At 52.7% G+C, this 20,243-nt stretch overlaps 6 protein-coding genes across 6 annotated transcripts; 2 read left to right on the top strand and 4 right to left on the bottom strand.

The window, feature by feature from the left end:
- Positions 1–1,076: 1,076 nt before the first annotated feature.
- Positions 1,077–1,408, bottom strand: B0H65DRAFT_419066 (uncharacterized protein; the record flags this gene model as incomplete). Its single annotated transcript, XM_062824178.1, has 2 exons — positions 1,077–1,127; positions 1,253–1,408. The coding sequence occupies 2 exons, from the start codon at positions 1,406–1,408 to the stop codon at positions 1,077–1,079; spliced, it is 207 nt and encodes a 68-aa protein (XP_062683704.1).
- Positions 1,409–4,464: 3,056 nt separating this feature from the next.
- Positions 4,465–5,785, top strand: B0H65DRAFT_454704 (uncharacterized protein). Its single transcript, XM_062826205.1, has 2 exons — positions 4,465–5,131; positions 5,198–5,785. The coding sequence occupies exons 1-2, from the start codon at positions 4,771–4,773 to the stop codon at positions 5,299–5,301; spliced, it is 465 nt and encodes a 154-aa protein (XP_062683703.1). The 5' UTR covers positions 4,465–4,770; the 3' UTR covers positions 5,302–5,785.
- A 2,891-nt stretch (positions 5,786–8,676) lies between these two features.
- On the bottom strand, positions 8,677–11,123 carry B0H65DRAFT_86765 (UV-endonuclease UvdE-domain-containing protein). Its single transcript, XM_062831503.1, has 3 exons — positions 10,336–11,123; positions 9,886–10,287; positions 8,677–9,835 (listed from the first exon to the last, which is right to left on the bottom strand). The coding sequence occupies exons 1-3, from the start codon at positions 10,960–10,962 to the stop codon at positions 8,888–8,890; spliced, it is 1,977 nt and encodes a 658-aa protein (XP_062683702.1). The 5' UTR covers positions 10,963–11,123; the 3' UTR covers positions 8,677–8,887.
- Positions 11,124–12,513: 1,390 nt separating this feature from the next.
- Positions 12,514–13,719, bottom strand: B0H65DRAFT_86757 (uncharacterized protein). Its single transcript, XM_062831502.1, has one exon. The coding sequence runs from the start codon at positions 13,494–13,496 to the stop codon at positions 12,858–12,860; it is 639 nt and encodes a 212-aa protein (XP_062683701.1). The 5' UTR covers positions 13,497–13,719; the 3' UTR covers positions 12,514–12,857.
- Positions 13,720–13,942: 223 nt separating this feature from the next.
- On the top strand, positions 13,943–15,885 carry B0H65DRAFT_545530 (uncharacterized protein; the record flags this gene model as incomplete). The annotated part of the gene is made up of 4 exons (XM_062829387.1): positions 13,943–14,050; positions 14,107–14,257; positions 14,329–15,133; positions 15,222–15,885. The coding sequence occupies 4 exons, from the start codon at positions 13,943–13,945 to the stop codon at positions 15,883–15,885; spliced, it is 1,728 nt and encodes a 575-aa protein (XP_062683700.1).
- A 2,209-nt stretch (positions 15,886–18,094) lies between these two features.
- Positions 18,095–20,181, bottom strand: B0H65DRAFT_506049 (uncharacterized protein; the record flags this gene model as incomplete). Its single annotated transcript, XM_062828037.1, has 5 exons — positions 18,095–18,132; positions 18,166–18,340; positions 18,414–18,567; positions 18,908–19,097; positions 20,106–20,181. 5 exons carry the CDS (start codon positions 20,179–20,181, stop codon positions 18,095–18,097), a joined length of 633 nt encoding a protein of 210 aa, XP_062683699.1.
- Between the last annotated feature and the right edge of the window lie 62 nt (positions 20,182–20,243).

Here is a 20,243-nt window from a genome sequence, read left to right as displayed (position 1 = left end):
AACCATCCAGCCTGCGACCTGCGACCCGAGGTTTCGGTTTTTGCATGATTGATCCTTGCAACTTGCCTGACGATTCCAAATCATGACCCAGGGACTGGAGCCAGAGCCAAGACGGGACCTGCGAGTTGCTTGGAGTGATCTTCGTTTGACTTTGCGAGTTCTGGCTGTCTGGGTACCCGGTTATAGTGGGATCCATGTCGTTGATCATGTAAGGTTGGTGATCATGGACTTTCTTGGGATGTGCCAGAAAAGCAGGAAAGCACCGCGGGTATGGATGTTGTTTACCAGCTGGGCGGTTTGTCGTTCTTCGTAGTGTTCCCATGGTTACCTCTAGACATATGGCAGATTGGACGCGAGTTGAAGACACCACGACGTTGCATTAAGCTTGAACAGAAGACGTGATGGATGGACTTGCAAAATTCTTCCCTTCACCGGGTATGATATGCATACAGAGATCTTTGGTATCCCTCCTCCACCGTCCTTCTCCTCTTTCGTCCATCCAGCAAGCAATCTAGCCGCCTGGTCGGACTTGTTAATACCGAGATCCTTTCTCCCTCCCGTCTATGCTATGTTTCCCCAAGGCATCCGAAACCAGTCCCGATCCCAATGTGCAATTCCCCGTTGACCATGATGATTATGGAAGTAGCAGTGCTGGCAACATTGATTGATTGCCGCCTAGCCACCGCGTGTAAGTATGATGATGCGATGCAGTTGGAAGAATCGAAATGATGCCTTTTTGTACATGGTTTGAAAAGGAAAAAAGGAAAAGATGACATCGCAAATTGCAAATGCCGATAACAAATGTATCCCGAGCGCCCAAGGTATCATCCGTCCGTCCGTTCCCGCCAGTCCGTCCGTCCAGTTTAAGTCCATCCATCTGATCAGTTTGGTCTTGTTTCGAGCCGGTGGGCTTTGTGCCTCTTCCTGACTTCGATGACCGCTGTGCAGCGCATCTTTCGTGCTACTGCTACTGCTTGTAATGCTTCTTGTAAATCCTACACATTTCGCCGGTTTGTGCCACCGTGTTCCTCCTCTTGGGTCAGGTTGGCCTCCAGTTCTGCTCCTCCTCCATGCTGCTAGCTTGCTTGCTCTAGGTCTCTCAGCCCTCTTCTTGCCTCGTCTATGTTCTAGCTTGTTCTGGTACCGGCCAGGAGTTCTGCTTTTGTGGATTTGACGACGAGCCGAGTCCCGAGGACTGGAGACTGCTGGTGGGAGATTCGGACCCGCCGTCAAATCACTCCTATACCGTCACCGTACTCTCGCCCCGGAGCTCCTTACACCGAGGGTGGCTGCAAGTGCCGCAGTAGAGTGTGCTCTTGCCACAGGCGATGACCTTCGCGCAGGAGCATGTGGTCGACTGCGAAATGAGCGTGGTCGAGCACGCGTACGAGATCTTGGTGCCGCACATTTTGGATGGTTTGGTTTGTCGGGTTGACTTTGAACGAAGGTGGAGGGTTGGTAGTTGTGATAGTCTTGATTGGTTGGATTTGGTTGCTTGTTTGGAGTTTAGCGATTGCTGATCAACTGCTATTTGGGTAGCAGTTGGTGGTGATCTGGGGGATCGCTGTTAGCAGCTTGTTTCTGCGGGTGTTTCGGACGAGGATTTCGAGCATCGATTCGACGACGTTGAATATCGAGTTCACAGCCATCGACGCTGCGGTCAAGGTGCCAAAAGGGAGAGGAAATCATCAAACTTACATCGACTTGAATTGACAATGGCAATAGAAATGGAATCTTCTTCCTTGCTTGATTGAGGAAGGTTCGTTTTCAGTCCGTCGCAAGCGAGGAGAAGAAGTGAAGTTCGACTGGTCAGAGAAGGATGTGGGCGAATTCAGCCGTTTGTTAGTTGGCACACAGACGCTGGGAATTGCTCCGTCTCGATCCGAAAGAATCCTTCTGTGCGTTGATGGTCTTGCGTAAGGCGAACAGGCGCAGCCAGGCAGTGTTCAATCGGCCAGCCGGGGTATCGAAATGTTTGAGGTGTAGTGGAGGGTGCGTGTGTGTGGCCGTTTGCAAGTGTGTCGGGTAAGAAACACAACCCAGTGATCACTCTCTGTCGGAGGTCCCCGATGGTGGTGGTGATTTGTGGTTTGTGGGATAGGGCTTGGATGATCAGGGCTCGATGGTTATATAGCAGAGTTGCTCCTTCTCGAGTTCTTCTGTTCCTTCCCTATTTGTCCTTGTGTGTGTTTCGTGTCGAGGTCACGGTCCGGATGTGTAAAAGGTTGCTGCAGGAAAGAACTGCCAAGAGTTGCAAATGCGTGACCGTGTCAAAGTCGGTTCGGCTATATCAGGGGTTTAAGCTGAAGATGCAAAAGGCACCCAACTGCTTGTATTGTCCCCCTTTCTCTCTCTGCTCAGCTCATCAATACGATGGACGGGCCGGGTCATCCACATGTCGGTGTGTATGGGTTGAGTTGTGTTGTGTTATTGTCCCATGCTTCTGTGGTCGTCGGCAACAAACGGGCAAGGTGGTGGTAGATAAGAGAATTTCCAGAGGGCTGACCTGATGACTGGATCGTAGGGATCAAGATATTTGTGAAACGTATAAGGTACTTTGATCAGAAATATATCACACCGGACGCATCGGGCTGCCTACGCTCTTCCAGGCTTTGCCCATGTCACTCTCTCGTCCATGTTCATGCCCATGCCCTGGTCGGCTGGGCCCTGTGTTTCTTTCGTGCTCTGTGTCCCCCCTCCGTGACCCCCTCCGGGTCCTCATTCAAGATGACTGGTCGCCGTGCTTCCTGCTGCAACGCTGATGTCGACATGGCCCAGGATGGCACCGGACTGGATGGGACCCAAAATTGGCACTCATGGCTTCTCATGATGAAGTAATGGCCGCTGCAAGCCCCGTCGACCCCTGTCTTCTTGATTGGGGCCCTTTTTCCTGGCCGGCCATGCCAGGTATGGATGGTCCCGTCATGGTCGGCAGCAGGGTCGATGATCTACGTCATGCGGCATCAAGCTGGTCAACAACAGGGGACCGGAGGGGACTTCACGAGGGGCTTCGAGAGTGTTGCTTGTGCCCTTCTTGGCTGGCTGCCCAAGTACTCTTGCCCGTCGTTAGTGTGGTGCAAAATTGCAGTTACGGGACCAGTACCAGTCCGTTCCAATCCGGTACGCCGTGTTAGTGGCTGGCCCCACGCGTTTTATGGGCCTGTCCTCTGCACCTGCATGGCCGAGCGATGGGCTCTTAATCCACTCATCCACCTCCCCCGCCAACTCCCGGTCCAGGCCCATGTGAGTCCGACCACGTCGTGCTGCAGGCACACGAGAGCATTTCCGAGGAGACAGTGTTGCTAGCAGATTTCCAGGCAATTTGTGGGGTATTCTGTTAGCTCTACTGTACATAGCCGTCATTTTTTGTAGAAAGTCGGCCGGCCAGCATCATCAGCACTTTCAACAATTGCACACAACATCAACATCTCAACATCAATGACATTCTCTCTGTCTCACCAGCCTATGAGACACACGCAATCGATATGCTTGTCTGACGGATGCCCAAAACAATACCGACTCAGCAAGGATACCTTATTTCCTCACCAATAATTCCAAGACCGATGTTGTGATCCGAACACTGCAAGCCAACCCGAACCTGAAAATGCTTCATTCCGGATAGCTTCATCTCCAGACCCTGAACTAATCCTCTCCCGGCTTCCCTTGAGCTCCCCTCATCTCATCCCACATCATGTCCTTTTGCTTTTGGCGCCAAGAGGACGGGTTGATTGCAGTTCATTGCATATTTGGGCTGAAACAAGCTGGAGCCGTGAAACAGGATTTGATGGAGCTTAGCTTGCCATTCTAAGATCTACCTACTGCTACACATCTACCAGCACATGGCTAGAGTCAACGGTACGTAGCGAGTGAGGGACGCCGGCCTTCATACAATGACGAGGCGAGCGAGATGTAAAATGCCTAGCTCCATGAAACCTCCCCAGGATACCGTTGTGGCCGTGGACTGCTCGCATCCACTCTGTTCGTGTTCATCTTGGCCCTTTGCCGAGGGTTGTTACCGTACATAGCTCTGTGGTCAGCAACCGGAAAAGTTGAAATAACAGATTCACCGGAAAATTCCGAGCAAATTCTGTTAACGTAGATCGTGATCTTGGTCCCCTTGTCTTGGCCACAGCCTCGCCCCCCGGTCTGATATCTCGTCCCTGGATGGATGGTGGGCAGGATTGGTCACCGACGATGGATGGATGTCGACTAGTGATCGATAGGAACCGAAAAAATGACATTCTTACCTTTCCTGACGATTTTCTGAAAATTACGCTAATTCAAGGCCCGTGCATGAGTCCGTGCACGCCCGCCAAAGCAGCCTGCCATGCCTGTCAAGCCGGTGCTCAGGGGTGGCATACGGTACCCAAAACACTGGACAGCCATCACGTGTACGGTAAGCTACGAAAGTATCGCCATTTTTGCATGAATCTGACGGTAAATTTCGTAACTGACAACGGACAGGTCAGACCGATGGACCACTAATGTCGACACCGATTTTCCCTAGCGGTAATTCTGCTCGACTAGTACCTTACCGAGACCTCTCCGACCTGTCCGACCTCCGGCAGGAGCGGAAGACGACGACATCATCGGTCGTGGTTCATCCGGCACATGTTGCTATCACGACGCTGCTGACGGCGTGACGACTTCCGGATTTAATGCAAGGTCATCTCCAGCCTCTTCCAGCCCTCATCACCGCTTCATCAACAACGTAATCTATAACCGCTTCTCACGATGCTACCATCCGCATCATTGAGCTGAAACTCGACGATGCACTCATTTACCGGCGCACCCACCTCTCTACCAGCTGTCGGGTGTCTTGTCGATGTTTTTGGCCAGAAACCACAGCAACTCGAGAGCTCTGATTACCTACCCCACCATTCGGCCCCCAAAAGTCCAGACCCCAACTCACCACTACCACCACCCGGGCCATGCCCGGCTTCAACTTGCACTGCATGGCTGCTGCATCGAGCTGCACGATTCACCGTTTTTGATAACTTGACCACCCATAAGAACCATTACCCAAGAGCTGAAATTCTCGCTGAAACATTGCTGTCAGTGTTGAATGGTAGATTTCACAATCTCGATTCGCAAAATCCCATCACCGATTCTGTGACGGTCCTGGGCGGAGGTATGAGTTCCCGGTGGTTTTTGATGCCCAACACTGAAGGGTTCATCCCAAGTAACCGGACAACAGTCAATCCCTCCCCTTTTCGACTGCTTCAGAGAAACGAAAAAGACCACGGCGGGTCGGCGGGAAAGCACCAATCGCTTGCGTGCAAAAATGTCTTTGTTGCCTGAACGATGAACACATTGAAGTCAATTTCAATTTCACCAAATCCGTCTGTCGTCAAATTACACATGTTTGAAGGACCATCAGTGGATATGTCTTTTGTTACCTCTAGTTATCCCCGCGACCCAGTAATCGGACCCCCGGCCAGTAGCCCCGAATACCCCCGACCGCCGCGGTCGATACCGTAATTACGTACGCGTATGTATTACGGTACAAACCCACGACCGACGTTTAGCCACCGCAGACCAGGCGGCCAAAACAGGAACACAGGCCAGCGGGAGGAACCGTCCTTCCGAAAAAAATATGATAGTCGCACGCTCGGACACGACCCGCGAATTTGGAAGTTTAAGTCAACTCAATTTGGGGTTTCGGGAAATAAAACAAATCTGCGAGGGCGATCAGCGATCATCTATCGTTTCAGGTTGTCACTGGCGCTTATGGAGGATTCACTCTAATATCTCGAGTTCATGATACTTTGCAGAGGCAATAAATGGGCAACAACTTGATTTCATTCTCGGTGAGACTCTGGTTGTTGACAGCTTCAACTTGGTGACCTGGAAGGTCATCTGTATCCGGTGACCGAGCAAATCATGAACCAGACGCTCGCTGAGAGACAGAAATGACAAACAGTTCGTTAAAAGAACCATGCGGACCCACCTTTTCAAAGCCCCAAAAGTCCAGAACACTGCCCACACCCACACCGAGCCGCCCGCCTCGAAAAGATCAACAAAGATCACCATCAACCCGCTGTTTCAAATCGAGAACGGGTATATAACCGAATGAAACGATTATTTGCATGATAACCGCGGCTACACACGTGTTGTGCACATGCTGTTTTTTAGCGACCAAAGAGGAAACACGCAGGCAAAGGGAATTTGGAGGCCTCAAACAAGATCCAAATGAACGGGTTCCCCTGAAGATCTTGATCGCTGCTGATCCAGTGATCCGGAGAACTAGCCCTACCCATCCGTTCGTTCTCTGCCGTCCACTGCCGTCCGAGCCCCTCGAGCTGAAAAGAGGCATTCCCTTGTCTTCGCGGAGCCGGACACGAGATGCAATATGAACTCTACCTGTACCTAGTCGGCCGGTGATCACGAAGCAGGAGAACGGCGACCACATCGCATAGAGACGGCGCCAGCAAGAATCATCCCGAGCATATCCGATGTCCAGCGACGCCGGTCCTCCTTCAATCTCTCAGCTCATTGTCCACGATTGTCCACCATTGTTTATAAACATCTTACGTGATGCCCTTGCGGACATTGATCATCTCTCATTTCCCTCATCAGCCGCCGTCGCCGCCAGAAAAAGGACTTCTGCTCGATAGTGCCTGGCAATCTCCAGAGTCCAGAGGCGAGGCCGGGAAACTTCGGGATCCGGGGTCCGAGCGGGCGTTGCTCAAGCGTTGTTCTTCAGATTCAAATTGCTCCCAAGGTCGAGACCTGTTGTCTGAGCTCTTGGCTGTCATGGAAGGAGTCATGAGACGAAGATTTCATGATGACTATGAGATTAGGTAAGATATATGACTGGCCCCTTGCTGAGGTGAAGAGCCGCATTATCCGGTCAAGTCATGATGTTGCCGAGAGGCTCGAGTCTGGAACATCGAAACTCATTACGGATATGGATGAAGTTCGAAACGCACTCCTTGGCTTCAGCTTCCTTCATCATCTCACCTAAGCCATTACATACCTCTTGAGAACACAACGTTGCATATCACAACTTTGCGCCCGGCTTGCGCCTCCCAGCCATATCCGCTCACGTCTAGAAGCCTTGGAAGCCTTGGAAGCACTCCTCTAAAGGAGGACCTGGAAATGCTTGGCGGCTTGGCTTCAGCTTCTTGAAGAAATTGCCAAAACTCGATATAGAAGCCCTTTCCCATCACGTTTTCCTGAATCTTTGTTTGGCTGGCTGGCAACTTTCTTGTCTTGGCTGAAGGTTTGTTTCGAGAGTATTCCTACCCGATATCTTTCCCACCACATACCCAACCTGGAAGCGTTGTACTGTTCAACAAATTCGACATTCTGGATTTCCTTGGCCATACATAGAGGTATCTTACCTAAAATTCGATATATGTTAGCTAATGCGCCATCTTTGTTTTTCTCCTTCGCGGGTTGGGCTTGACCGCCGTTGAACACACGTTTCGTTCACAGCCTTGGTTGGACCCAGGAATTTTTTCCCCTCCTCTTTTTTTTCTCTTCACATCATTTTGACATCAGACTTTTCTTTCCTCCACGGAGGTTGAGCCTCACTGCCTTACCACCTGCATCCTTCTCAATCCCTCAACCCAGATGGTACATATCGCAAGCGAGCTACTGCAGCAGACTCCGAGTCAGTTTTTTTTCTCCCTCCCCGTGACCCTCGGGGCCTCGCTTGCCTGAATCGCTTCCTTCGGAGCACCCTCCAGTCCCTTCTCATCCATTCGTTCGTTACCTCTAGCTTTGTTCGAAACCTTCGTTCGTAACATGAAGTTCTGTTCGTACTGGTAACTTTCATGACAAGATAGCAAATATCACCGAGATTCCCGCCGAGTCATGCGCCGACACCATCGTGCAATGCATGTACACTCTACTTCTCCCGCCAGTTCCGCTCCCCAGTCCCGCTCGCCTCAAGCAAATTCCGCACTTCAAAGCGGAAAGCGGAAACGATTATGCAGATAAGGCCAGGCCCGCCAATTTTAGATTTGGCCGGCCCGGGCCAGGCTTCGTATTGGGCTTCACACATTTCCACCCCGCCTAGCCCCCCGCAAATACGGGCTCGGCAACTTCCGTTGGGCCGTTGCAGCGAACTTCGTCGGGATGTTCAACCGACGTCGGTCGGTCGGTCGGTCGGTCGGTTGAAAGGTCGAGACCGCAAAGCCGACTGCCCTGGTCAATGATGACGAGGACATTCAAAGATCATGGAGTTTGACATCATATTCGCATTCAAGTGAAAGGGAGCAAGGTAGGTGGAAAAGGCAGTTCTAGACCGTCCTTCATGCTTCGCAAGCTCCCCCACATCCGCCCGACGGTTTGTCGGTTGTTCCACACCGTGAGATCCGAAATGCCAGCCAGATCGGGTATAAACAAGCGAATGCACGATCTCGCGATACTGATCGAACGGAGGGACCTCCGGTAGCCAGTCGCTTGGTAGGGTCGACGCTGTCGACTTTACCTAACCCAATGTCTATGTTGTACATATCAAAGAAGTTCTAATAGATCGGACGATTGGAGACTCTGATACATCTTGTATTGAAGATTGAAGCTTGATGATGGAAAGTTGAAGATTCGTGTGAAATCGCGCCTGTTGCAAAGAGCCAGCGCTCTATGATTTGTTTATCGGATCAAACTGAACTACCATGGAAATTGCAAAGAACGCGCGCTGGTCTATCATGACGTATGCAACTGCAACCATGAAATCCAAAAGGAGTCCATCATCTTTTCAACTTACCTGTGAATGCCATCCACGGAGGCATCTCCAAGGTTGAGCCTCAAAACCTCTCAAAAGCTGGTTTGTTGCACCTCTGACTCGGCTCTCCATCAAGGTATCATCAACCTTCACCCGAAGAACAACAACCCTATCATTCTTCAATATTGGCCCTTTCCCTTCACTTCCGCGTAATCACCCAACATACTCCCCACCATCCTCCCCCTCCTCCGGCACCCTCCCCTTCTTAACCTCCCTCTTCTTCGGCTTCAGCCACTCCTCGCACCCCAACGGCCAATAAACTCTATTCAACGGTCCACCCATCGCCCTCTCCTCCTCTGAAAACTCCTTCGGTCCCTCCGGCGCAACATACACATCATCCGCTCCCGCGCCCACCCCCTCGAGTTCAGTCGCCTCTTCATCCGGTGCTCTCTTCCTCTTCTGGCTTGTGCCCACTTTTTTCTTCTTGGGTCCCTTGGGCGGTGGCGCAGGACGGTTCTCGTCCTCGCGGCCGCAGGGGATCATGTCGTTGATCTTGTCGAAGCCGGGCAGTTTGAAGGTGCGCATAAGCTCGAAGACGGCTTGCTCCTTGTCTTTGGCTTCGATCATTAGGTCCATGTCTGGCGGGCAGGGAGGTAAAGTCGCGACGCGTGGGCGGTGTTTGCGTCGGTCGCGAGGGGTGACGGTGCCGTCGCAGGGTTCGGAGTAGTGCATCTTTTGCTTGATGCCCTTGCGCTTCCACGTGTTGGCTATGCGCTCTTGAAGTTTGGGGTCCGAGATGTCGAGGGTTCCTTCGCGGCAGTGGGCCGGGTCGAAGCAAATGTTGTGGTGGTGGTAGTCGAGTACTAGGGGGATGTTGAGCTCTTCGCAGACGGGCAGGAGGTCGTGGACGGTCCAGCCTACGTCGTCGTTTTCGAGGACGAGACGGTTTTTGCAGGACTGGGAGAGGCGAGCGTAGTTCTTCTTGAAGCGCTCGAGGGTGGCGGCTTTGTCGCCGAATTGGCCGCCCATGTGGATGATCATCACTGCGTCGCGGTTCTGTTGCTCAGGCAGCTTGAGGAGCGAGAGCAGCTCGTCGTGGTATTCGAGGTCGCGGATGGCGGAGTCGACAACTTCTTTTCGGGGAGAGCCGAGTTGGGTGAACTAAAGGATTGGTTAGGAAGAGACAAAAAGGGAGCAACGGGGGTGCTTACCTGTCCTGGGTGAGTGGTCAAGCGGTGGCCAAGCTCAGCTGCTACCCTTCCTGCTTCAGCGAGCACCTCTGATGCGAAAGGCGCAAGTTTATATCCATGCACTGGATGGCTGGCGAAGGGGAACATCTCAGAGCTGAGTCGAAACATTTTGATACCGTACTTGTCGTTCCAGCGCAACATCTTGACGATGTCACGGGCGTTGGCCAAGCCGAGGTCCTGGACAAACTTGTGTCCCAGTTCGTCCCGTGGCTTCTTTGACTTGTCGGGCTTATTCTTCAAGTGATGTTCCGGCTCGTCCTCGTATTGAAGCGGATATCTGTGGTCGATGATGGATGCCATGCGGCAAGTCCTGGAGCTAAAGATGGGCGGCTTTGCGTTGCGCAAGTAGGTGTTGAGACATGCCTACAAGCTGTTAGATACGATCCTTTGAGTCTTCAACGATGTACGAACATAACCTAGTCGGCCCTTCCATGGTAATGGTAGGTAGCTGCTATTGACAGGTGGTGGCCGAGCAGCACCTCGTTCGGGCGCATCCTGCGAATCCAGATCTGGTTCGATAATGTTGGTTGCGGCCGTCTCCATTTTCACGATACCGTCAGCGCCGATTTCCGCCTCGCCCTCGGCGTTGTTCAGATGGGCCTTGAGCATCGGTTTCTTGGCCTCGGGCTTCGCATCATTGATGGGCGTAGGGTGATAAGGCACAGTCGGGGGGCGGCTGACCGCTGATGGCACGGGGATTCCATCCTCTTCGAGTTGCTTCTTCTGCCTCTTTGTCGCTCTTTGCAGTCGTCTTTCCATCCTGGCCAAGCCTTCTATGGCCATCTTGACCCCTTCCTCTTGTTCCTTCTCATTCCGCAAACCCTGGCCGGTGTCGTCTCTGCCCATCATGCGGCCAAATACTTCGCTTCGTTTTTCGTGGTCGCGGTCCTTTTCGCTGGCGGGCTGCAGAAGATTACGACCTGATCGCCGAAGATTGCGTGCGGGCGACGGGGCCGAGGAGTCCAGGGTTGAGCTGAAGGTGGAACTCTCGCTTCGTGGCGTGTCCAGTGTCGCTGCTTTGGATTTACGGGGAGCCATGGCGAGGATGGGTGTGGTTGACGTGCGTCGTGTTGTGCAGGTACTGTTTGCAGGCACAGCAGGATGCAGTGACCGCGTGATGTGTACAAGGCCGCCTGTACGGAAGCTTTGTAGGTATGATGTCGCTGTGACAATCGCGGGTTTTGGTTGGATGTAGCGGGCATATGCTGCCTCGGGGGAAGCAGCTGCCAGTGACTGCCCGCTTTGGATCGAAGTAGTTTATGTTAGGAATGTGTTGCGTGGGAGGTATGAATCAGGGTATCTCGAGATGATATGTTTTCTGGGAGGGGCTTAATGGGATATATCAGTCCAATGCGGCCGTGATGATTACAGGGAGGCGTCATAGAATGTCGATCCGATTGCTCGGATTCAGCCGTATCCCGTATGTATTAGAAATAGCGAGCCGAAGCAGCACTTCGCCGCTAAACAGGTCGAAGTCACGGAAGGATGACGGGAATGGTCAGCGGCGCGGTCATGTGCGGGGATTCACTCTTCGTGTCTCAGGCGCCGGAAGGTACGCAGTTGCTCCTGTTTGGTATTGGCAAAGGGGCAAAAAGGGGCAAAAGAAGAAGGTTTGATAGTGTAAGCTGTAATCGGGTTGTTTTATATATCAATTCTTCCTTATAAGTGGTTGTATAAGCACGGATGGGCCCTTGAGACCCTGAGAGAAGCAAGGGAACAAAAGCCAAAAAGCAAAAATGTTATTCCACTTGGCCACTTCAGAGGTTTAGAAAAAGAGTTTGCCGTACGTTTGTGCGATGCGTTTGGATACAGAGCGGGTTTGCGATCGAGCAACAAGAGAGGCGATCGAGCAACAAGAGAGGCGATCAAACAATGGAAGACTTGCGCCGTGCAAATCAGAACTGTGTTGACGGAAAAAGAAGCGGACCCCCAGTCTCGGCCAGCACGGATCGATGACAATCCGAAGAAGTCGTGTAAAGGGAGAGTGGTGGAAAGGAGTTCCATGTGCGAGCGTCGTTTTCCCTTTTCTGTAGGTATCAACACTTGACCAGCAACGGCAGGAGCCTCGTGTGATCTCCAAAATGCCAGAATACATCCTCCCCAATGCTGCTTCATGCCTTCCCCAACCATGTGTTGACAACGGAAGGAAGTGTTGACGCGTTGAAGATCTCCCTGACGTTGTGCCGTCAACTTGGATCGAGATTGGCCAATCGCAATGCTTCATTCGATCAATCGATGAAGTCATAGCGGAGCATTTGGCCCTGCAATCAGCCCCCACTGTCGCGGCCAAACCCGTTTCGGCCGTCAATCGTTTTAGGGCTCTTGGGGTTCAGTCCAGATATGGCCCGTGCACGGAGCAGCTGTTCCGTCCGGACCTGAGCTTCCGCGAACTTCATCACGTCAACATCGGCTCAGGGGCAGTTGTTTGCCGAGAGAAGCATCGATGACGACCAAGAAGCATCCGAACGGCCCAGCACTCACTCCTCCTTTCTTCCATTGGACCACAACGAAACGTTCCACGGAATCTTGTCAGCCGCCGACAATTACCCCAAACGGATAACAGTCCTGATACAAGCCACTTTGTCCTGTGGGACTGTGTACCGCTGGTCTACGCGGCTGAAGACGGATCGCCAGGCACATCCCGCGCTACCGCTGTTCCAGGATTCCGATCATTGTCACTGCCCCAAAGTCAGCCATACAATGTGTCGTTTATTACTTTGATGCTGACATTTGTTGGTTGTATGCTGGCCATATGGAAGTAAGGGCTTGGGAATGACTGGGACCTCAATCTTCGACTTTGCTGTCGTCGTTTGGCACTAACCAGTCTCCGATCTTCAATGCTGAACAACGGACCTTGCGCCGCCCTTCACCTACCTCAAGCCATTGCCGTGACTGCTATAAGTCATTTATTAGGTCCCAAGGTAGCCATTCCATTACTCCGTCCTTTCCATGTCGCGGATCCCACGGAGGTTGATCGGCCAAGATGTAACGCCGCGCCGCCTTTGGCCCTTGTGTTTGACTGTGCCGTCACTTTCTCGCGATTTATTCATTCCCGTCGTCAATGGATGCTTGCACCAGTCTCCAGGCATACTCATATCAAGCTGCGCATAGCGGCGGTGGATACGGTATTTACTCACCGAGGTCAAGTGCCCAAGACCTGTCAAGGTGTTTATTTGGGACAACAGAACGGATAGCAGGATGCCCGGATGCCAATGATACGACAAGTCGGCGAATTTATCGTTTTTTACGTCGTTAGGGCGGTCGTTTAACTTCTTGCACTTGCCCCAGCTCTTGTTGTTGGCTGTGGCGTCGCTGGCCCTTCTTGACCTGCATCTCCATGTTCTGCAGCTGCTTCTCCTCCTTCTCCCAAACCGCTGAGCATACACCCCCCTTCCTTTAGCCCAGCTCCTCACCGCCCTATGCGCTTGTCTAAACACCGCTAAATCGGGCACCGTTCGCTTTAGATAATCATTCAGAAATGGAAAAAAAGGGCTGCATTCGATAGCCACGAGTTCAAAGTATCGGTGACTCAGATCGTTAAGGGGTACAGGAAAAAGTGGTGGAGATATCATCGATCAACGGCAAAAAAGCAGCTTTTTTTTGTGTTTTCTGATTAATAACTCTTGGTATCTCACGATACCCTTTTAGGAAGACAACAAGGCCTCATGCAAGCGATAGGTCGATTACAGGGGGGTTACAGAGGGGTTACAGGGCCGCCTGTGCTGAGTGTATCGCCAGTCATCCTCCGTCATTCTCCCTCTGCGCCTTGTAGCTGCAGTTCTCAGTCAGACACGGGACATGGCCTCTCCCATACATGGTTATACGCCGCTCTTGGTTGCCTATAAGGTTTACTGCTCTGCCACTCCCCCCAGTGGCACAGGACTGTCTAGTAGCCAGAGCTTTGTCAGAAGCGGTCGTGGCTTTTGCATATCTACCGGACCAGCCACTGTGAGGTTCAAGATGGATTGGGACTTTCTATTTCTGCAAACATCGCCAGAAGCCCTTGAAAGATGACATTATGCGGTTACCGAGCGCTGTCGTTTTGTTCACCATTGCGCCCTATGGGGTGACTGCTTTTCAGTCAAGGAACGAGTCCGACATTCTCGCTGTCTATCCAAGCTGTGCTGTGCGTATACCCGACATCTTCTGGGACAGTTCATGTAATGCTGAGACTCAACCTAGCAAAACTGCATCCAAGTCCACCTCCTCGAAGATTCCTGCATCGAATCCAGCAATGACTGGGCGTGCCTCTGCACCAACCAAGCAAACCACACACTGTCCTCGTCCTTCAATCACTGTCTCTCCCAATTCTGTTCCGTCCGGCAAACCCTCAGTGAGCCCTTCCCCTGGCATGCATGCCCTCTCCGAACCTGAACCTCCAAGTGCTAACAACCACGTACCTAGCAACCCAGAACATCACAACCATCAACTGCCACCTCCACACTCGTGACCGCTCCGCCCTCCTGCTCCGTGAAAACATCGCCCTCTTAGTCTCCACCCTTCTGCTGACCACCTTGCGAACTTTATACAAACTCTTTGTCCCCTATCCCGCCCACCCCAACCACAGCTCCTCGCACGGCTTTTCACGACCGCCTTCCCAGTATCTGCCTATATCGCAGCGCCTACACGCGGACGACTACGCTTTGATACAGATCACCGCTCTCGGCCTGCCCAACCTGTTGCTCGCCATCTTTCGGCTCCATCCCTTGGGAGTAGGCCAGGATGCGTGGACGTTGCCTTTGGACAATATCGCCAAAACGGTGAGGTATGGGTACGGGATGGGTATCATTTACTTTTTACAAGTCGCCCTCACCAAAGTGGTATTTCTGTTGTTCTACCTCAGGATCTTCCCGGGAAAGGAGGTGAGAAGGGTGCTATGGGCAACAATCTCGGTTTGTGTGTTGTTTGGGTTGGGAAGTGCGATCGCTGGGGTTTTGCAGTGTAGTCCGGTGAGGTGGTGGTTTGAGGGGTGGGATTACCGGGAGGGGACACCGGGGGGAGATGCGACCTGGGAAGGATGGGGAGGAGAAGGGGGAGGAAGGAGACCGGGGAGGTGCATAAACAGGAAGGCTTTCCACGTCGCTGCGGCGGTGGTCAGTATCACCATCGACATCTGGATGTTGGCTATTCCGCTGTGGTGTATCAGGGGACTGAGGATGGGAGTATGGAAGAAGATGGGGGTGGCGGGGATGTTTGCAATCGGGATGCTGTGGGTTGCTCTTTCTTTATTTTCTTGCTCCCTTGCTTTGGCCTTCATAGTCATGTACAATGCTCTTTGCTGACATGGAAGTGGACAGGGTCACGATCTTCAGTTGCATCCGACTGCGTTATCTGACTGTTTTCACGGAATCTCCAAACCCGACGCAAGCACTATTCGATATCGATCGGTGGTCTACGCTCGAAGCGGCGTCTAGTATCTTTTGCGCTTGTTTGCCGACGCTGAGGCAGATGGTGGTTAGCGCTGTCATCATGGGAAGGAAGAGGTTTGGAAAGAGGAGCTCATGCAGCGGTGGCGGTGGCAAGACTGGAAGTTCGAGTACGGTTGCTCTGGGGATAAACTCACGATCTTCTCGCTCAACAGAGGCTCCCATCCATTCGCTGCGTCTTCACTCGGACAGGTCCCAAGAGAAACTTCCCGACACAGAACAGCCCATCCACGGCCCCTCCGAGGAAATGACAGGAAACCATGGTATCCGCAGCGGCAACAGCAGCATTATGTACACGGTCGAATACAGTGTCGAAGTTGACAATATCCCTGCCAGTGATATCACCCCTGATTCTGGACGACTGAGCCCGCCACCGTATACGTATGGCAACGGCCCCGAAGATCTTCCGGGAGTTAACGACGGCTGCGAAAATTATCGAGCGTGTGTCGTGTCGCGAGACTTGGGGAGGATCGGTGGTGGAGGAGGATCGTTGAGGAGGCAGAGTAGGAGTCCGAAGTTGAGGGTTGCGGTCTGAACTTCGTGCTTTGCGTCGGCTGGGCCGCCACGGTGGCTTTCGCTCGGAGGGTTTGACTGTTGAGGAATAGGTCAGCTCGGTTTCGCTTCTCTAGTCATGTCACAAAGGCTGTTCAAACCCCCTTGTAGGTTGGTCAGTTCAGCCTTGCCATGTGGTCTTTCCAGTCAAGGACAGGTTGGAGAAGCGGGAAAAGGCGTCCAACAGTTCGTATCGGCAGATCTCAGGCAAGCTGGGCAAAGTTACTCACGATACCAAGTCAGTAGGGGCTGCAGAAGCAGAGACAGTAGTCGATACTTGTTGCTTCGCATTCTCCATTCATTCCAGTAGGTTCTTGTTCCGAGCAGCTGCAGATTCTGGACATTCCCAGCGCGACTGACCGTCGCATCCTTTACGGCCTGGGCGGCATTCAGTAACTTGGGTTCCCTTTGTTGAATATGTTCGACAATAAGCTTTCTCCGATGGACATTGCTGTTGGTGGCATCGAGAATGCCCACGGATCCGCACTGGTGCTGAAGGTATTTCAGAACATGAAGCTTATCGAAGGAGTCAATGTCGGCCTGCTCACGGACTTCGCTGCAGTCTCGTTCTTCGGGTGTTCCTGTTGAAAGGCAGATTCAAGACCCCCAACGCGTTTCCTTACGGTCATCGCTGGAGCTGGAGTAGCGAGGCTGTGTATAGATCTGTCTGCTAGACCTCTGAATCATGACTGTTGTGCAATTTCTGGTGTTGGTGATTTTGGTCACTCTTTTTGACGGGGGTCTAGGGCAACAGATTGCACAAAAAAAGCTGACGTGAAGCTGACTGGTGTACTGTTGTGTGCGGAAGGCGCGCCCCATTCAACTTTTCCACCACCTGTGCCCGTTCAACGCGGATTTTGCAGGCAAACTCTTCTTCCTTTCAGCAGAGCAACCAATCCATTGAATCCTTTGACTTGTTGTTGATCCTCGCCTTGTCTAACTACTTCCACAAATGATGGTCTTCTTGGAGGTCCAAGATCGTGCTCCAGAGGATGCTGACTGGAGGCGGTAGTCTTGTGCCTCAACATTCTCTCACAAGGGCAACCCCACGGTCAGGTCAACATGAAGGGCATCCATTTCACGGTTACACACACAAGAGGAATCCGTTCTGTCATTCCAGATTCAAGTTGATCAAGTGTACCTTCCTCGCCTGTTCTTGCCGTTGTTCAGTGGTCCGATGGTCCAGGCTCCTGCTGGACGACTCATCTGACGTCTTCCAGTTCCAGGAACAGCTCGTCACTTCTGTCTTTGGCCGCAGGAAAACTCCCGAGTACTGTGGGGCGCGGCTCAACTGTGGTCATCAAGGTGGTCGATCCTTTTCACCTTCGTAAAGTTGGGAAAGGGCGGTTCCACGCAAATCTTCCATCCTGTCTTCGGGAAGGTGCCCCAAGTCAGCCAGGCACACCTGACAAGGACTCTGTTGCTCAACCTGTGCTTCCAGTCCACCACCCTTCCCTAATTGGCTTTGTCACGTTGTCTTCAGTCTTTCAGTTGGCTTCCACTTCTGACGTGAATCCATGAGATGATCTCGGTGGTATACCATCTTGCCTGGAGAAGCAGCCTGGGAGGCTCTTCAGGTGGCTTCACTCTGTTCTCAACAACGGTAACAAAATGGCTGCATTCGATCTGTCTGACTCTTGCCCTTCCATTGTTAATGGGAGGAGGCATTTACGTCAGCCCTCTTTCCTGACGACCATCTGTTCTTGCCCATGGTGTCATCCAGATTGCTCGAGGCTTGTCGTCTTCACACCCATGTGCCATCCGATGAGCAACCGTTTGTAGCGTGCCTTCCCCTTGGGTCAAGGTTGTACGTCTAGATCTTTCCCAGATGACCCACTTTTTATCTGACGAGGCCCGTGACGGACCCTTCCTCAGTCTCTGCCAAACTCCTTCCCGTCTTTCTTCACAGCAGTAATCTTTGCATGCAACAGATCGAGTATCACATCTCTGCCTTGAGGAAGGCACTCCTCTGACTGAACTGGTCTCTCTTCCGAACGTTTCTGCCACATTTTGCGGCCGGATCAGCCTCCGTCGGTCCCAAGACACAACCAGCTAGCTACCGTATCAACACTGATATTCGGATGGAATTATGTCGGAATGCTTGAATAACCTCTGTGAGATTATCCCAAGTGCCTCGGTCCCGAGTTTTAGCTTTGTAGCCGGTTCATCCAATGTTTCAAACGACTGCGGGCTCAAAGACTGCTTTCCCTATCACCGCATGCTTGAGTGTCTGGAGCAAACTGTCCGTGAGCAGATATCGTACCTTCCTCTAGAGCGTTCTTTCCTTCGAACCTTGCATGCGTGACCGGTCTGCCGAGTTGGGATGAAACACACGCAATTCTCTTTGCAGGTTGACCCACGGGTTTCGTTCTGTTCCTTCTCACAATAGGTTTGCCCGGGCACTTGTCCGTCCCAGATGGAGGAGGATAAAAGACCCTCTTCTTCCTCGTCTCGTTCCTTTCTTCTCTTCTTCTTCTTCACCCTCACCACCAAGTTCGACCTTTATGTTACCAGAACAGCAGCAGCGACAGCCCAAGCAGCAGCAACAACAACAGCAAAGACTCTCGTCTCCACAGTAAGCATCACTCCCGTCCCTTCCACTCTGTCTCCAGTTTGGTCCAGTTTCCTTTGCGAAACTTCTCTTGCCAGGCTGTCGGAAAGACCTCTGCTGACAACCTGACAGCCAACTGAACAAGACCAGAGCACCAGCGACCCAGTTTCGCCAAAGCCCACACAAGGTACGCATATCGTCTTCTTCTCCCTGCCTTCTCACTTCCCCATGACGCCTTCTCACTCTGTTCACTTGCCTCAAAACCACGTCGCTAACTCCCTGCTTGCATTTTCAGTACCAGGCCCCCGCTGTTGCCTTCTCTCCGCGCCCTATACCCAACCCATCCCAGCCAAAGCCCCGCCGCCCGCAGCCCTCAACCCCAAGACCGAGGACGCCGCCAGGATGTGCACCCAGACCGTCCTAACCACCCACCTCTGCCGCAAATGCGGCTCACCCATGTCCAACACCACCACCACCATCACGACTCCCTGTGAGGGCGGCACCAGCACCAGCACCAGCAACAGCAGCAGCAGCAGCAGCTTCAAGCGCTGCCCCGGCACCTGCCCCGGCGCGGGCAAGACCATCACCAAGACCGCCAAGAGCGGCAAAGTTTGTGGGGCATGCACCCTGGAGGAGGTCCGGATCTACACAGGGTCTTTTTAGGCCCGGGGCGGGGGGAGGGGTGGTGGGGGTTCCGGGCTGGTTGGACCAGCCGGGAGTTTATGATGACAATGAATTGAAATGCCTTTGATGATCTGACAAGACCTGAACTTGACGCGTGATATTTCCCTTTGACATATCGTGATGCTTGCGATGAAAGACGACACAATCCTGATGTGATCTTGATCAAGACTCATGGAGATTTTTGGATGAAGATGAGATGGCAAGAGAACGGCCATCTTGTCCTCTGCTGCGAGTGCCTTCCCCGTCATCCAAAGTGATATCACGGGCTTGGTTGAAGTCCAAGATCGCCGTGGAGTTGACTGGTTGGCTGCTGGAGGAGTGTTGACTTCACTGTCCGTGCTGAAGTTCGACTGGGGTGTTGCTTGGTGTGTTGCATTGATGGAGAGCCGGCTTCGTGCGCTGTGCAAAGTTGCAAAAGCGGAAAGTTGTAAGAAGCCTGAGGGGAGCGCGGCTAAGAGCTAGCTTCTGTCTACCGGCAATGGAAGTCTTTGGTAAGAACGAAGCCGTGTTGATGGAGGCTTCCTCCACGCTGTTTCCAAGCAACCCTCAATACACCCAGAGGTCTCTTCTTGGTTGAGCTCCCCAACACGGGAATCAACGGCTGGCCTGCATCGTACCCACGCAACCATGGCGCCTTTTACCTACAACAACAAACCCTTACCCGCGGCTCCGGCTGCTTGGTCAAACAACTTGACCGCCGAAAAGCAGACCGCGTTCTTGCTCGAGCAGATCGAGGAGTCCACCCAGGCCCAGGTTCGTCAGGCCATCTGTGCAGCGATCCCTGCGACTGAGGAGCACGAGGATGTCCTCAGAGTCCTACACGATTACGGCGTCGCATACGACATCTCCGATAACTATTGGCTGACCCGGGATTTCACCAAAGCACACTGCCCCCGCCCAAGACAGCAACGAGCAATCTCGCTCGTCCCCCGGGGTTATTATGGTCAAGCCTCCTCTTCCATCATGACCACCAGCCACCAGCCGCAGAGACAAAGGCAAGGCCAAAGAACCCATCATCTCATCCCCGGCCGCCCCTTCGCCCATAGCTTATCGCCCTTAACCCTCCACACCCAAGACCACGGACAAGGGCAAAGGTAAGGAGGAAG

This window comes from Neurospora tetraspora (genome assembly GCF_033439725.1).
Source record: "Neurospora tetraspora strain CBS 560.94 chromosome Unknown B0H65scaffold_2, whole genome shotgun sequence".
In the NCBI taxonomy this organism is placed as follows: Eukaryota; Fungi; Ascomycota; class Sordariomycetes; order Sordariales; family Sordariaceae; genus Neurospora; species Neurospora tetraspora.
The sequence above is the reverse complement of the archived record's forward strand: the minus strand, read 5'-3'. Positions and strand labels throughout refer to the sequence as shown.

What these genes read in the sequence shown, in the direction of transcription:
- B0H65DRAFT_454704 (XM_062826205.1), top strand. Translation starts at nt 4,771, where the DNA reads ATGCACTCATTTACCGGCGCACCCACCTCTCTACCAGCTGTCGGGTGT. An exon ending in TGTGACGGTCCTGGGCGGAG is followed by an intron (nt 5,132 to 5,197) that starts GTATGAGTTCCC and finishes ACCGGACAACAG; the next exon opens with TCAATCCCTCCCCTTTTCGA.
- B0H65DRAFT_86765 (XM_062831503.1), bottom strand. Translation starts at nt 10,962, where the DNA reads ATGGCTCCCCGTAAATCCAAAGCAGCGACACTGGACACGCCACGAAGC. An exon ending in GGAAGGGCCGACTAGGTTAT is followed by an intron (nt 10,288 to 10,335) that starts GTTCGTACATCG and finishes AACAGCTTGTAG; the next exon opens with GCATGTCTCAACACCTACTT. An exon ending in TGACCACTCACCCAGGACAG is followed by an intron (nt 9,836 to 9,885) that starts GTAAGCACCCCC and finishes CCAATCCTTTAG; the next exon opens with TTCACCCAACTCGGCTCTCC.
- B0H65DRAFT_86757 (XM_062831502.1), bottom strand. Translation starts at nt 13,496, where the DNA reads ATGATATCTCCACCACTTTTTCCTGTACCCCTTAACGATCTGAGTCAC.